The sequence below is a fragment of the Pleurodeles waltl genome, chromosome 10 (genome assembly GCF_031143425.1).
Source record: "Pleurodeles waltl isolate 20211129_DDA chromosome 10, aPleWal1.hap1.20221129, whole genome shotgun sequence".
In the NCBI taxonomy this organism is placed as follows: domain Eukaryota; kingdom Metazoa; phylum Chordata; class Amphibia; order Caudata; family Salamandridae; genus Pleurodeles; species Pleurodeles waltl.
Window position 1 is genome coordinate 70,975,472 of NC_090449.1, and position 17,530 is coordinate 70,993,001.

Consider the following 17,530-nt stretch of genomic DNA (forward strand, 5'->3'; position numbering starts at 1 on the left):
ATAAAAATATTTTTTTTGATAAACAATTTTTATTAATTTTAGAACGAACAAGGTAAGGCACAGCAGTGCACAAAGCCAGCACATTGTCAGTTGACAGGCAGTCCTGTTAGTTGGCTTCCATGTATACATAGAACAATATCAGCAATAGCCTCAATTGGACACGAGCCAGACAAGCCATTTGGTCCAGCCATTTCCCCCATATTTTAGTATGTTTGCGGGGGCATCTCCGAGCTCATACACTGGTTTCTCCTGCTGTGAACACCAGTCCACTCCTCGCCTCCATTTTGATAAAGTCGGTGGTTCTGATATGTTCCAGCCTGCCGCCATATCTCTCTTGGCCACTAACAATACAGTTCCTATAAAGAGCGGTCAGCTCTTGTACCTCCCATGTCCCCCATCATCCCAACCAGCTCCATTTTGGGGATTGTGGGACCACCCAACCCACCGTCTCAGTGAGCTCATCAAGAATCCTTACCCAGTATCGGTGGATGAGAGGACATGCCCATGTCACATGGTAAAAGTCTACAGGGGTAGTCCTACATCTAGGGCATGCAAATTCGGAAAGGAAACCAGCCCGTTGCAGTCCAGCAGGGGAGAGGTAGGCCCCATACAAGTAGTATGTTTGTATTATCCTGAGGCGGTAAGACATGGTGATAACTCTGGGCACCATTAGCGCAACGTGCCAATCCTCATCGTCCAACTGGCCCAGCCACCGTTCCCATCTGATATGGTGCAGGTTGCCTGGGGCATTGTTGATCTACATTTGACATATTTGGGATATTCCCCCTTTCCCCAGCGCCCCCATAAGTAGTTTGGCTTCCAGGGGACTGTACTCTGGATGGGGATCTGTGTTTGTTATGTGTGTATGTAGTGCATGGCTGAGTTGGAGGTACTTGTAGAATTGGGTGTGGGATAGATGGTAGGTCCCTTAGAGATTCGGAGACGAACACATATACGTTCCCCTCCACATGTCCCCGAGGAGAGAGATACCCCACACATCCCACCTGTCAAAGCCCCTCACTGCTGCTGATTACCGAAGCCAGGTGCCCCTCCAAAAGGGGGAGGGGGCAGCTGAGTCAGGAAGTTTGTCCATCGAGTGTGACATAGGGCCACCCTTCATCTCTTCATGCCGTGAAAACCATCTTGGTCCCTGGTGCCATGGTATTGGGAATCGGGGTGCCATAAAGAATGGCCAGTATCTGGGGGAAGCTAAGAGTCATGAGATCAAGATGATATGTCGGGTCTGACCACACCCATTGAACCAGTCATTTAGGATAATGAGTCGATTCGCCAGGTAGTAACGGTATAGATTAGTCAGCCCCAACCCACCATCATATTGACCTCTCTGACAGTGATGTATCGCCAACCTATTTCTAGTGCCCCTCCAGAGAAAGAATGTTATGGCCCTGTCCAAGGTGCGAACCATGGACGTGTCAGTGGAGTCGATATATTCTGAAAAATATATAGGAACCTTGGAATGATCATCATCTTAAGGAGCGCTATTCGACCCAGCACATTCAGTGGGAGGGACGTCATCTCAGCAAGTCTGCACTTGCTCGCTGAGTCAGCAGGTGGAGGTTGAGGGACCAGGTCATATCAGGGAGGAGCGCCACCCAGATACCCAATATTTAAAACTAAGCCTCTGGATGGGTACTACCTCTTGCATGCAAAGCAATATCGCGATGGTGCGAGGGGAACCAGAATGGATTCAGAGTTGACTGCAGGAGATGGCCCTTCGTCCAGCACCATAAACGCCTTATTGTGACAAAACTTGTGCTTTATTTCACTATGTGAAATGCAGGAGATAAACAACAACTCTTAAAGTCTGGACTTGGCCCATAGGGACGAGTCCATTCTCCATTTACAAGATGGTATAGTGCGTAATACACTGATGAGTGAGGTAATATATTTTGATGAAAATACTCATATACATTTAGTAAAAAAAGACAACAGTTGAGCGTCTTTAACAAAAAAAAATCAGAATAGGCTGCTAGAGCATTGAACAGTTGGGAGTTGAAGGGGCAGAGATAGGGACAAAACAATGTACATGAATGAATAGAAGAGGCTGAGATTAGGGAAGAAATAAGTGATGTGAATGTGAACATGGGCGTGCTTTAGGTGAAGGGATAAAATTGTGAGTTAGGTGATGGAAGAAATCGACGGTGAAGTGGAAATTGTAACGGCTAAAGGAGTGGCCAAAAGGAGGATGGTGGAATTGATAGGATGGACGGGGTTAATTTTCAAATGTATAGGGCTTGTCTTATAGCAGGTGGATCCAAAAATTGACAGGATACCGAGGCCTTATCCTTGTAGACGCTGCATCATACTATGGAACACAGATGGATGCTGTGTAAAAGGCATGCTCATCGTCTCATGTACAATAAGCTGTACAACTATTGTAGTACTTAAATAAGACATGCTGAAATGCATCATTCATCACTTCAGAAATGCTCCCAAAGGAGTGGCGCAGGCACCAGTAATGTGTACGATCCCAGAATGCATGTCCACTGAAAAGGTGAAACTGGAATGTTCTGATGGAGCACTGTAACATTTCTCTAAATATCAGTATTTTAACACTAGGATACTATATCCGATGAATTACACAGTATGTACAAGGATATTGGGTATCACAGCAGTTTATCTTAACCTTTGCTAATGTTGAGAAATACTTCTAGATGACCAGTAAACACAATGGGGGCTAATCACAAAGGTAACTTACACTTGTAAGTAATTTACTCTGATACTTTTGAGTAACTTTACTACTTCTGGCTGTTAACAAAATTTGAGTGCAAAGTTACTCTAAAGTGTTGACTTACATGTCTCCAACCCCTGAAAAAGGGGGTGGTGACAAATGTACGAGTGTAAGTTACATCTACCAAAGGAGAAACCGTAGTTAGTCCAGCACCACACGTGGTCAACAACTAGTACTGCAGCACACTTCCATAAAAAAATAATGGAAGTAGGGACTTAAAATAAAACCCCATAGGAAATAATGTTAAATTAAATTACTTTAAAAAAAGTTTAACAAACATAAATATAATGTTACAAAATCTAAAAAATCTAACATTTTTACTATTTAAACATAAATTATTTTAACAACGTGGTTTGAATGTATATAGCTTTCATTTAAAAAAAAGATAATTACATTACTTTTAATTAACTCTATATTTCACTTGTTATAATTATGAATCCATAATAAAACGTTTTTACTTTAGCTGAGAATTTATTTTTGAATTTAAGCTTCTAAAAAAGATTTTTTCATTTAATCAATTTAAATTCATTAAAGATTAAAATATTTAAATTACTGAAAGACATAATTAAAAATTAAGTTGAGTGCTGTAGCTGTTTTTTTATTTTGTTCTACATTCAAATAAGTACATACAATTAATTTACATTATTATTTAACATAGACATATTTTTACTAATTTATTATAAAGTTTAATACACTTTTTTAAACTTTTCCCTATACTGCTCCTAAGGAGAACTCTATCCCGACTGTGGAAAAGTTTAAAAAGTGGTTTTCATTGACTGATGTGCTACGCTGAAGGTGCCTCTCAAAGGGAAAAACTAGGAATAGCGATCACCCGTTATCTCCTCAATGTTTCTTCTCTGTGGACACAGTGAATTAATCCTGACAATTGTAGATTCATTCAGTGATTTGCTTCTCCAAACAATAAATGGCAGTTTTTGACTAGGGTTATTGGTCAAGACTACAGCAGCCTTGCCAGTGGCTTATGCCTCTTAGTAAGTCAGCAGTCTACAATCAATCAGTGTAGGAGTATACCGTAAAACGCCACATCCATTCTCACTGCCACATTTCACTCCTAATTTGAGAAACTAGTGGATCCTATTTTTTGTCTTTTATCAGAAATCAAAAGATTTTACTGCAAATTAGGAGGTTGTTCGATGCTGAAAAAGAAAACATGTTTTTTTTGTTTTCCAGACATACACAAGGAGTGCTGGATTAGTTCACTGTGTACAACTGGCACTTACACGTTGTATGACAACTGAAGAAAGTTGGGTTTGCTACCATAGTTCAAACCTCCAATAAATACACAAAGAAAGCTTTTCTTCATTCAGTGGGTGATCTCTTATAAATAAACTGAGGCACCGTGGCAGAGACCCCTCACTCTCAATCGAAAGTCTGGTTATATGTTCAAGTACTTCGCAGGCTCCTCTCTTCTGAAAAACGATTCCCTCTTATCATAGGTGAATAGACCTTGTTCCTATAATTTTCTGGCAGTGTCTGGAATTAGGATGAATGACATGGTAGGTGGTGTTGGGAAGATCTTTTATCACATCCGAGATGATGTGAATGAATCCTTATTGTACCAGCAGTGAAATAAACATCTCAAAAGATTACCTGTACCATTAAAGTAGTCACTTTCTTCTCACACTTTTGGCAGTGACTTGCAGGCCTCCAACTATTCAGTTTACCAGCTGTGATACCATGCTCTCTTACTGATGATGGAAAGGTTTCGTAACCGCCTTCTATCGCAGTCGATAGGTAGGCGTTGATGGTGACTGCTCTTTTACTCTTGTAAAAGGAGATAGGAAGGCCTCATCATACTTTTAATAGTGATAGAAAGCTTTCTCTAATCCTACCACTCATGTAAGAATGTCTCCCATCACCAAAAGCCATCAGCGATGAAAAGAATCCTTGTCCTCTCCTCTCACCCCTCCACTGTCATAATAGAACCTCTCTCTCCTTTCACACTAGCATGATGGAAACATCTCTCTCCCTTCACACTCTCATGATAGGAGCACCGCTCTCCCTTCACACTATCATGATAGGAATCCCTCTCCCATAACACTATCGGAGGTCATAGAATGGTTCCTCACACCACACACTTTATATGCCAACAAGACCTTGTCTCTTCATTGCACAGGATGGCCTTATATTGCACATGAAGATGAGGTTGCCTCTTCCCCCACATTAGCACAGGTTGGCTTGCATGTCGCTCCCCTTGAACTGTTTATGGCACTATGTTGGCAACTGTCTCCCACGAGTAGTAGGCATGGGACGGGTCCTCTAATGCCTACATTGTCAGCATTGATAACATCCCAGCAGCCTCTTGAAAGAGATACCATTGATAGGCTTGCATAATCACAATCACCTCTCCCACCAGAAGCAAGTAGAGGCAGGTGGAATAAAATAAGGTATTTCTCTTCTCAGGCAGTTACTACTTATAGTATCACTCCTTACATAATCAGTGCTGAGAGGATGATCTAGCAGTCTTCTCATAGGGCCAAATATATTTTAATTTTCCACTCACACACACCATGGGTTGAAATATGCCACATCATTGATGCTAGGGAAGCATTACATACTGTTGCTATCAGAGGTGGTAGGATACCTGTACTCTTTCACCTAAGTATTACTTATGGGATGGAGAGCCTCTCTTCACTGTGTTAGCTGTAGATCTGTATTGTAGTTCAGTTAATAGATTTCATACAATTTGTCATGAATACATATAAGGCCTTGTTGACTGCCTGATGCAAGTAGCACAGGGTAGAAATGGTTCCAGGCAAGGTGTAATCAAACAAGTATTGGTGTTGCCAGATGGTGCCAGATGGTGGGAGATGTAAAGGGTACTTATCCTACACTGAGGTGTCTGCCTACCTCAGTCAAAGTCTTTAAAGGGGCAGCCAAGAGGTCTTCTTTCCAACAAAGGCAAGTAGGAAATGACAAAGAGCCTATCTGTCTCTTTTGTAATGGAGCACCAGCGAAAGACAAACAGTAATGAAGCTGAGGTGAGGCCAAGAGGTCATAGTCCAAATGTTTTATTTGCATTGTTCACCTGTTTAGATTTATGGACGGAGGCAGTGTTCTTGCACGTATTGACTTCTTGAGCCTTCTGTGATTCCAGAAATCCACCTGGGAGAGTTATGGCAGTACAGACGTTCTACATGGGAAATAAATTTAGTATAGTATGAAGTCTTAAAGCGCCAAAGTACCGAATGCATTCCATGGTCTGCACATGTTTTCGGCGCTGTACTCTGTGGAGTGAATGTCTCTCCTTTGAAATTATTTCAGGGAGAAGAACCAATTGCACTTAGTTGGCAGAAAAGGACTGGCATTTATGCTGAATCAAGGGTATCACCAGGAGAGTGGAGATGTCACATAGGGAGTCCGCAGGCTTTCACTAGATTGGATGTCACTTATCGCCCTCTGAAAAAGAATATTCCCAAAAGCCATTAGTAAACAGTGCAGAGATCAGAAGCCTCATCAAAAGTCACTTGAAAGAAACCACAATAACTCTCCCAAATATCTACGCTAAAGTAGCCCATTGCAGTAGGAAAGTTACTTACCTATCATGTTTTTTATCAACTACATTTAGGTTTTTGCTGAAAGAGATAAGTCAACTAGGTATTAAATCAACACATTGAGAATGCTGTGTCATAAAGTCCTAACTTGCTCCATAGTAACACATTTTCGGACAAACACATATTACACTGTTTGTTGTACTTAAAGAAGGAAATTCCTTAAAACGTTGGATTGCAGATCAATGTAGACAAAACGTCCAAAAATTGCTAGCTAAGTCAACTCTCACAATAAAAGAGTCAACGGCTTGTTAGTTGTTTTATTGTAGACTACAGCCAATCTTCAGCCAAGTGGAGAGAGACTCTATTAGACCTGTCAGCCTTAAGGTGGTCTTCCTCTAAAGCTTTTGCCTTCCTCGTCCAATTTTTGCTGATCTCTTGTTTGCTGCACACTATGCCACTGCTAACCAGTGCTAAAGTGCATGTGGTCACCTTTTAAAACGTGGTAACATTTGCTTATCCCCAGTCGACATATTTAGTTCACTCATAAATCCATAGTAAAGTGGTACTACATCTGCACAGGGCAGGTAAAAATTAAATGCTACAAGTGGGCCTGCAGCACTTATTGTGCCATCCAATTAAGTAGCCCTGTAAACATGTCTGAGGTTTGCCGTTGCAGCCTGTGTGTGCAGTTTATAAACTGACATTTCGACCTGGCAAAAAAAATAATTTGCAAGGCCCAAACCTTCCTTTTTAATACATAAAAGACACCCGTTGGGTAAGTCCTGGACTGCCCAGAGAGCTGGTTGCAGAACAGTTAAAAAGTTGAACATATACTTTTATGTTTTATATGTCCTGGTAATGAAAAACTGTTAGTTTTTCAGTACTGCAAGGCCTACCTCTCCCACAGGATAACACTGAAGTTACCTTATTACATAGGTAACCAGCTCATGTTTTTAAGTATTTGAAAATGTTATGAAAAATCCTAACTTATGGTGGAGGTGGGTTTTATGTTACAATTTTGAAAATGCCACTTAAAAAATTTGGCATTTTCCTGCCTTAGCCATTAAGTGCCTGTAGCCTATCTCTAGATTACATGACTGGTTGTAGTTGACAGCTGAGCTTTGTGTATTCCTCCTTGACAGCCAAACATAATAGAAAGCTTAGGTGTGCCTGGATGGGCCAACGCTGGCAGGATGGAACGGTAGAACTGGGCCCGGCCTTACTTGCAATTGACTAGGTCGTATTCAGCCTCTACACAAAGGGCTGCATATCCCCTGTAGTTACTCTGGGGTCAGGGCAGGGAAGGCAGGATGCCTGGGGGACTTCAAATGGAATTTCTAGAAGCTTCTCCCATCTTCCAGAGGCTGGGTACCCGTCCTTATGAAGCTAAGGAAACTTCTTGAAGGCCCTCTTTGCACAGAATTGTATTATATAATTAAGGAGGCCATTCAACTACAAGTCAGGTAAAACTCCAATGGAATTTATTATGGAGTCACTAAGTTTCTTAGAGAAGCCATAAAGATGTTAAAGGCACCAAACAAATGTTGCATAAAATCACTTGTTTTCTCAGCCCGTGATTTCCATAGGTGGAGATTCCGGTTTATTTTATTTTCACGTTTACAGGCCCACTGGGTAATCAATGTTAACAAAACCTTTCTATTAAATATACCTATTGACACTGAAAGTACTCCATAAACAATATGCACAGTTGCGAACGCTGCACAATTTGAATAACTGTCAGTCTGCTACGCATAGGGCATAATTAGGAGTTCGGCGGGCAGTTTGAACCGCTGCCAAACTTCCGACAGGGAGGTTGCTGCCACACTGGCTACCTCCCCGCCAGACCCATTACGAGTTTCCTGCTGGGCTGGCAAGCGGAAACCAAGGTTTCCACCCGCCAGCCCAGCAGGAAACTGCTGGTAGCATTGTTGTCTGCTCATAATTGAGCCTTCGGCAATGCTGCCTCTGCAGGGCGCACCAGCATACTTGCAATGTTCGCTGTCTAGTGCTGGGCAGGGGGACCCCTGCACTGTCCATGCCAGTGCATGGGCAGTGCAGGGGCCCCCTGTGGCCTCCTGCACCTGTTCTCCGCCAGCCTTTTCATGGCAGTAAAGCCACATCTGTCCCTAAATGATTTAACGTTTTGGTGCATGATTTTGACTTTGGGCAGCACTTCGTGAGCATTAATTTGTTTTCTTGGGGCCAATACACTGGAGGGGGTGTATATGAAGCCTAAATGATTTGCAGAATGAACAGTATCTACTAGATACCTTCTCCTGCAATACTGATCCTTTGCTCATTAACTTTACAAGCACAGACAATCTTCTGTCCTCAACTGTACTGTTTTCCACAAGGATGTGCATAACTGTTGCCCCTGATAGTTGACCACTGCAGGTGCCCTTTTTAGCCTTCTCCCCTCCTTACTGTCAAACTTCAGTTTCTCCAGTCGCTGCAGTCCTTTTGTCTCTCTCCAGGCTTCTCCAGCCTCTTTATGAAACGTTTTGTGCTCCAGTTAGGATCCTTGTCTTACTACCTCTTGCTGACTACTCTGGCCTCAGCCCTCATCCTCACTTCTTTGGGAGCCTTGCCCATAAAATGCGGGTCGACCTTCCACAACTACCCAAAACCTTCCAGATCTCTGGAAATGGGATTGGCTTTCCACTGAAAGAACACTTTAACAATGTAACAGTCTACTAGATGTCTCCATCAGTTTTACAAGCCCTTAGAGGATAATACCTGCTCCAAAGAAAACTACAAAAAGCTAACTTTTTGGCATATAATTCAACTCTTGATTGTCCCATACAGGTGCCTTCTGTCTTCAATGGCCACCAGCAATGAAGAGCCCTTGCTACAAACTATAACATATGGTCCCCTAGACTCTGCTCTCTTTACCACTCACTATGCCCTGACTCTAATCTTTCTACTGTACGCTCTCCCTCCCTCACACCCCCACAGGACACTGATTCTTACTCCTCTGCAGTGCAGTGTCCTCACACAATATTTCACCAGTGTACTCTCACATTTGCTCATCTGCTGTGCCACCTGCTACCCTCTATGCTTAACCTCACTCTTACTTCTCCACTGTGCAAAAACCTTCTGACACCACCCACGCACACCCGGACTCTTCCCCCAAATAGTCCTTAGACATTCCATAGCCCTGCCTCGCTAGTCCAGAAGTATGCCCGGATACTCCCCCTTGCAGTGCTCCTTGCTATTAACTCCAGCTGTACGGTAAAAATGTTCTTTCATTACTCATTATCCTTTGCACCAGCCTTAATCACTGTCCACCCAGACAAACTCCCCCTTCTACATTGCCTCTTCTCAGCCTTTTAGCCAGCTGTCCTTTGCACCTGGCCCATCATAAAGCAGGGCGCCATCTACTAGAGGTGGTGTACAGTCTTTGGCCCTGCAGGATCCTTCTGCCTTGGGTTTCTGTCAGAGCCCTGTACACAGCGCTGGGGCAGTCATTAACAAAATCACCCGGCGAGAGCTTAGGGTCTTGCTTGGGGATTTAGATCCTCCCTTATTGTCATGGCTTGGTAAACGGAGTCATGGTTATCCTCTAACTCCTGGAAATGCCCATCTACTGACACAATAATTCTGAAACATGGAAAAAATACCACCCTCAATGCTCTTATGTTTATCTTACCTCAAACTTATTCTTGAATTCAGCAAATATGCCAAAAAAGTTTTCAGTTGTGGTGACTTTTGGGTCTTCGCCGAAGAATGATGAGACTTTGCTGAACTCCTCCATGGATTTCTGTTGAAGTGTGTCCAGTGCCTTGATGCTTGGATAAGCATCCTCCAGGAAGGACTGAGCACAGACAGTTAAGGAAAGTGTGGAACAACATGAATCATGTAGCCGGTATGTATAGTTTCAAGGACCGAGGATAGTGAAAGGGTGGAGGTAAGTGAATCTACCTTTGTTCACTCCACTAATGAAGGTGTAGCATCATGTTGAGTGTGTACATTTGCAAACACTATGTTACTCTGTGTAAACTACTTTTGGTGTGTGCCCACAATAAGGGAGTGTAAGCAGCGCTTAATGTACGTCCATGGTTACAGGTGATGGGCACCAGCTATCGGTTCTGGTGAGCAGAACTACTTTTTCATCACTAGTTCTTTTATGTTGAAGGTGAGAGAAGCACACAAAAGGGAGACAGAGGAGGAAGAAGAGTGATAGACAAACAGTGGGAAAGGTGAAAAGCAGAAATGAAAAATAACTTGGAAGAATGAGAAAAGAGAAGGTAAGTGAAGGATAGGGGAAGAGAGTCATAAGGTGGAATCAAGACGAAACCCGTCTTGGTATTCGTCAATCCTGATGTTCAGCAGCTTTAGTGGTGGGCTCCTAAGGAAAGGTTTGGGCGCCTGTACTTAAAGTTTTACAAATTAATCACTGGGAAGAAGCACAAGACAGGTCATGGGGTGAGTACGGAAATAAAGCTTGAGAGAGGTTCTGCAGGAGTACAAAGAGGGCAGTCCTGCCCATCATGAGGGATACCTGAGATGACAGACTTTGTAATGCTGCTGCCCATTCACCAAAAAAACACGTTATAAAAGATGTCTGTAAAGATGAAAGCTGACAGGGGTTTAAAGAGCTATAGACTGCTGTTGGCAAGAAAGGCAGCCTGCTGTTGAGGCAAGTTGTTGTTGGTCGAAAAGATAAGCTGCACTTGACATCGATGGGCACTGATGTTGGCAATGAGAAGTGGAACTGTGTTCGAGTGACGTTGGCAATGGGAAAATGGACTGTATAGTATTGGCACAGTGAGGCCGTCATAGCTTAGGTTGGTTTAGCACTGAGCAGCAGGTTGAGAGACAAGTTTGTCTTCACACATGGTGTTGGGGCAAAAGCCCTGTGCATCGCATGGAACTACTGTGCCATCCTGCCTAGTTTCTTTTTCTGGCCTACTCAACAATCTGGAAGTCCACTTGGAGATCGTCCACTTGTTATCAAGAAACACTTGACAGTAAAGTGTAGCACAGCTGAATGGAGATACAACACAATTATCCCTTGAGTAGCCAACCGGAGAGGCGGATGGTGGCAGTGGACTTGGTCGGACAGGAACAGAAAATAGGCCCAGACACCAAAATAAAGGTTGCCCCATTAGTCAGTCAGACAGCTAAAAAAGGGGCCCATGTTTGCAAATTGGGGAAATGTTAAACTTGTAAAAACATGCTTTATAGGTGTTTTAAAAGCCAGGTGAGTATGCATGCATATGTGTTTGCTGCAGGAAATGTTTGTGGCAATATCAGGGAATCAACAGTAAACACTGGTTCACCAGACAATAAAACAGGCCCATAAACTTGCCCACACATTGACCTTTCAAACCAGCCCATCGGGCACTGCCTGATTGCCCTATAGGCTCGTCCGACACTGGCAGTGTATTATAGTTCAGCGTCCTAGGCCTTTCTACCCCCATCCACTTTAAAATGGCTCCTGCATCTTATCATTCCAGTTCTTGCCTTCCCTTAGTGGGTGTGTTAAGTCTAGTGTCAGTCTAGCATGCGTGAAGGCAGTGAACCATAAATTAAGTATCAATTCGCGACGGCGTTCCATTTTGGACACAATATGCAAGACGCACAAGATGGTGTTGTCACTGCAGACTTGTCAACTAGCTAGCCAAACTAAATTAACTGTAACTCGTACCGTCCCCATGCACTGCTTATATCCTATCATATTACATAAGTTACAGTATGTTAAATGATATCATTCATAACAGTCATGACATCTCAAATGATATAATTTATGAGAAGAGTGTGTGAGTAAGAGGTCCAGGTTATAGTTAATTTAGTCTGGCTAGCGAGTTGATGCCATTCTGTATGGAGGTGTACGAGTTATGTTAAATTTTGGGCATGGTGTAAATTATAATTTAAAGTTATAACTATAATGCTATAATTATAACTTTTTAATTCATAAGGTTTGTGTAGTTTAAGTTGGTTTTGTATAAAATAATAAATTAAGTTTTGTTAAGTATAATTTATCTTAAACCATTCGTTTTTTTATAGATGTTTTTTTTTTGCCGAACTCGTCTGTTTATTAAAAAAAAAAAAAAAAAAAAAAAAAAAACAGGACCCTTACCACACCACAATCTATGTTCCTATCAAATTTGTTCAGCCATTTTATCGCTACATCTGTTTAAAAAGTCTATGGAAAAATCATTAATATAAAAACATTATTTTTGGAACCCCCTCTATTTTCTTTGCACCTTATTAACTAATCACCACGAAAGTTTGCCTCATCGGGCAATGTAGAAAAAGAATAGGTCTGTAAAGTTTCCTGGAGAATCATCAAATAGTAATAAAGTTTTTAGGAAGCAAAAATTTGTGTGTGTTCGCATATGTGTATGTCTGAGATAGAAATGAAATAAACAGAGGTTACAGTGATGTTATAGTTCGATGCTATAATAAGATAAAAAATAATATTTATAGCAGTGATATTCAAGGTACGGCCTGGGGCCCTTTGAGGCCCTCCTGATCTTTACATGCAGCCCCCGGTCAACATCAGAACTTGGTTGTTGTTTTCTAGACTCAGTACTAACATTGAGAAATATGTTAAATAAACAGACAGGCAAAATGTGTATTTCATTCACATGCAAGTGTTTCACCTTAGCACATCAGATTATATCAGTGCATTGAGCAGTATTTTTTAAGTGATAGTTTACAAGCACTAATTTGAAAACATTCATGCTTTCGCCCACCCTGGCAACAATGCAACTAGTGAAGTAAGAGGCAAGTCTGGTCTGTTGTTATGTGCACCCTCTGAGACCTGGTTTGCGATTATACATTGACAACATTATATTTTAATAAATAAAACCCAAGAAAATGATTTGTAAGGCATGCATCCTGAAGTCATATATTTCAAGGTCCTCTTATATGTTATAATAATGAAGAAAAAGGAGGCAAAGTGAAATAAAAAGATTGCCTAGGATCACACATTTTGATCAAGTGAGGAAGCCAGGATTGATACCAGAATTTCAAGTTTCACAAGATGTACTTCAGCCTTTGGATGTACATACTTTGCTTCCCCTACGTTCACCTTACACCCTGCCCTTGACTGCAACCCTGCTGGCATTAATACAGCCCTCGGTCACTCAACAGACCAAAACTTTTGTCCCCTTGAAAGTTTTTTGCATGTACCCATGATTTGTAGGATGTGGCTAAATGAATTTATGATGTCATTAGTTATGTCATTTGAAATGTGATGAGCGATGTAATATGTGAAGTCATAAGGGGTGCATGGCAAATTCACAAGTTATAGTTAGCTCAATAAACTATAAAACGTGAATTTCAGAAGTTTTCTTTTTAGTTTTTAAACATTAGTGTTTACCTTATGTCAGAACTAACTATAACCTCACTTTAACCTTTATTTTTTTCAGAGAATTCCTAGTATGTTTTTTAAAATGGAAACTAAGATCTAATTACCATATCTAACTACAGTGTCACCTTTGTTTTTAGTGAAAAAATATATGTGTATATATATGTGTACACATATATATATTAACTGAAAAAAACACAGATTAAAGGGATGTTAAAGGGACATTACAGTTATCTCAGGCAACTATAACTCATGCCCTAAAGTATAACGCACACCCTTGCCATGCAGTGCTGTCATCAATGATGTCATTTCAGATGTTGCAGTGATGTTACCAATGATGTCACAGAATATGTTATGAGTGATGTAATATGTGAGGTAATTAGCAGTGCCTGGTGAGGGCGTGAGTTATAGTTAATTTAGAGCACAAGTTATAGTTACTTGAGAACTATAATTGGTGAATTTCAGGGTTTTGTTTTTCTTCAAAATGTTATCTTTTAACTGACTTTTTCACTTAACTATATTGTCCCTTAACCTTTATTGCTTTAGTGAATTTCTAAAGATTTTGTAATGTAAAGTAATACATTGTTACAATTCATAACTATAACATCACTTTAACCTTTGTTTTTTCAGTGAATTTCTGTTTTTAAATGCAAACTCAGATGTCCATTGCTGTGCCAGGTGTCGGGTTGGGCGCCCAAACCTCCCCTGGGCATGGTCTTTGGCACTGGGTGGCACTGGGTTGGGTGCCTTCACCTAACCCCCATAGGTATGCGCGTCTGACTATGTGATGTAACAATAGAAAGTATATCATTATAAGTAAGGCAGTCCAGCTAACGTTGTGAAAGTCTTACTGACTTTGTCCAAGGGTCAGGACACCAAAATATAAAACAAGGGCCTATTGCCTTTACCAAGGGATCAACACACCAACATATACAAAGCAGACTAATTATCTTCATCAAAAAGTCACAAATACATATAATAACATGTATATTTTAGGAATTTACACATTACAATATTAAAGTTATTGTCTCAAAATATTTTTAATAAATCTGTTTAAAAGAAAATATTAAACATGTGTTTGAGCGCCTGCTTTTTTTACATTTTTTCAGGCCAACAGGTGCAGTTATAGAACCAACCACAAGGGGTCCCTGCACTCCAGCTGAAGGGCTTACACCTCCAGCTCAGAGTGCTTTACAAAATATGGCAAGCCCACCTGAGCTCATGGATCCAGTAATCTATCTCTGTGGATGTGGTGGCAGCCAATCACATCTTTCTTGAGATCTGTTGGCCCGCAGATTCTCAGCGGCATGACATATACATATATTTTGGACTTTAATTTCTCAAAAATAAATTTATATCAAATCACAATAAGCATGATTTCTGGACTAAAATCTAGCTTTATGCTAAATTTGGTGTAATTCCGTTCTGCCGTTTTTGTGGTGTTGCTGTTCAGTTTTCCTGTGGAAAACTGTGTGGGGAAAGTACATTTTGGGACTCCCACTTTCTCACACCTCGCTTTGTGGATCACCCCAAAACCAACCAGGAAGGAGCTGAGTTGGATCAGACACAGCTGCCCATTTCTGTCCCACACTTTTGATGATTAGTGGATGTGCACAAAAATGTAAGCTCACACATAGTAAGGATCCTGACATTGACTAACAAGAAGACTATCATTTAGTTACTAGAGATACTGTATCATTCTCACATCCATTAATCATTCAATAGGTCTAAAAGCATGTGAATATTTCTTTGGACAAAAAAAGATAGGTGAATTTCAACACTCCAAAATGCTTTTAAAAATGAATAATATCAGTCTTAACAATAATGTTTTCATCTTCAATTATCAAATATACCATCAAAAGTGTGGAACAGCAATGGGTATCTAATTTTCTACAAGCTATCCTAGCTTAATAATCGGATGGTGTAAAAATGAGGTACACTTAAGTAGTCATCATTAAATCCATCTAGAGTTGTTAATACTCTGAACCCGTCACATGAACAACTTACTATTGATTTAGTATGGAACAATTTTTTTTTTTTAAATACTTTGAACAACTGAATTAGAATTAATTTAATCTTAGGTTTACATATTGATGTAAGTAAGGAAAATAGAGTGTTCTGGATATCCTCATCTACATACAGAATTGAAAATTGGAAACAACTCTATATCGGAAGAAAACATCAACGAGTAGTATTTTACACACAGAGAGTTTCCATCAAAAACTCTCATAAACAATATCCCCTATGGAGAATCTTTGACACTGAAAATAAATTTCACTATTAAGGATGATCTCAAAATTAAAGGTGAGGAATTGAGAGCATGTAATATTGTGAACGGAGGATGGAAAAAAAGCCCCCAAAAAAGTAAAGGTCAGAATTATTAATTCTGAAAAAGGCAAGAATGGTCACATCTAATGAAGATTTAAAAAAATCTGACTTACAATAAAGAACATAAAGAATTAAGAAGAACACTCCAAAAACACTCCCATCTAATATGTAACAACCTGGATATTGGGGAGCTGCTAGAAGACTGTCCACTAACGGATACTAAAGGGCGAAGATTCAAATTCAAAAGTCACATCACCTGCAGTTCCAAATTGATCATCTACATTCTGGAATGCACATGTGGATTAAAATATATCTGAAGTATGATGTGCTGTTGTAGATATGCTAGTCATGCGCCTGTGTTGGGGTATTTAGCATATTGAAACGTAATAGAAAAGGAAGGTTGAATGTGAGGAAAAAGTGAAGAACGCGAGGAGATGAGGAACGGGTGGAGTTGGAGCTGGTTGGTGTTGGGATGTATAGTTTCCACATATGAAATTAAAAAAGGTTCAACAGAAGGTTTGCTTGTTTCTACTTAACACGTGCCCTATGAAAAAGGATTCTAGAACACATAAGAGCAGTCCAAAATAAAGGCACAACATATGTTATCGCCAAATATAATCAAAACCACACTGATGATTGGAAAAGCATGAAATATTATGATATTGATACAATGATGAAGAGTGAAAGGAGGAGAATGTGCTCTAAAAGTGAGAAAATTGGAAAAAAATATCATGTAACTACGGACCAAAATACATCATGGACTCAGTAATGACAAGGAGTTACATATGTAAATATAAAAAAAAGTACGAGAGTCAACATATCTACATACAAAGACAATAGCTTAAGCTTACTAAAAAATTGTTAAAATCATGAGAGGCAGTAGGCCCACATACAGTCATTAAGTATAACCTATGTAAAGATGGCATAAAGGAGATTTCCACCATGGTACTAAAAGGAGTCAGCTTACAGTAGGTAAAATCAAAATACACCATGAGTTTAGTACCTACACACTGAGCAACATCACTTATGAAATGTGAAACCAGAAAAATGTTAATTCTCATGGACATCTGTCAGTTAAAAGGATGGTCAGTATATTGTTTGAACATGGATGAAAATAAAGGATCTGTTTAATCCACAAAACAAAAATTCAACATATCCCACAAGGCTATGGGTAAATGTGTATGTGTTTTGAAATTGGATGAGAACAAAAATCTGCTTTAACCGCAAAACAGAAACACACATGGCTACGGGTCACTGTGGTTGGGAGATCAGGAGAAAGCAGGAAATGACCTAATTTAAATGCTGTGATCAAGACTGAGGTCGGTCAAAATGTGCCAGCCTTTTCTTTTCTGTTTTCCAGTTAGACAACTGAATAACAAAACACCCAGGAGTGCTGGTCTTTGATCTTGCTTTGTGTAACTCATGAAGGAGTGCCCCTAGCTTCACACAGGCACCAAGGCGAGTGCACCATCATTTGGGTCAGATTGTGAGGATATATATATATATATATATATATATTTGCCAGTAGGTGGGTGATCAGTATAGGGAAAGGTGTGGAAGACATTGTGACGCGAAGTGTTAATTAGCTTGAGCAGTGTAGATGAGCGTGATGCCTGC

General features: G+C 40.5%; 1 protein-coding gene across 2 annotated transcripts in view; it reads right to left on the reverse strand.

Moving 5' to 3' along the window:
- Positions 1-3,208: 3,208 nt before the first annotated feature.
- GRID2IP (Grid2 interacting protein) overlaps positions 3,209-17,530 on the reverse strand; it is a 262,480-nt gene continuing 248,158 nt past the window's right edge. For both annotated transcript variants that reach the window (XM_069209713.1, XM_069209714.1), the window contains 2 exons: positions 9,917-10,081; positions 3,209-6,172 (listed from right to left, as the gene is read on the reverse strand). In XM_069209713.1, coding sequence (XP_069065814.1) covers positions 6,101-6,172; positions 9,917-10,081 — 237 coding nt within the window. In that variant the 3' untranslated portion in view covers positions 3,209-6,100. The remainder of the gene's footprint in view (positions 6,173-9,916; positions 10,082-17,530) is intronic.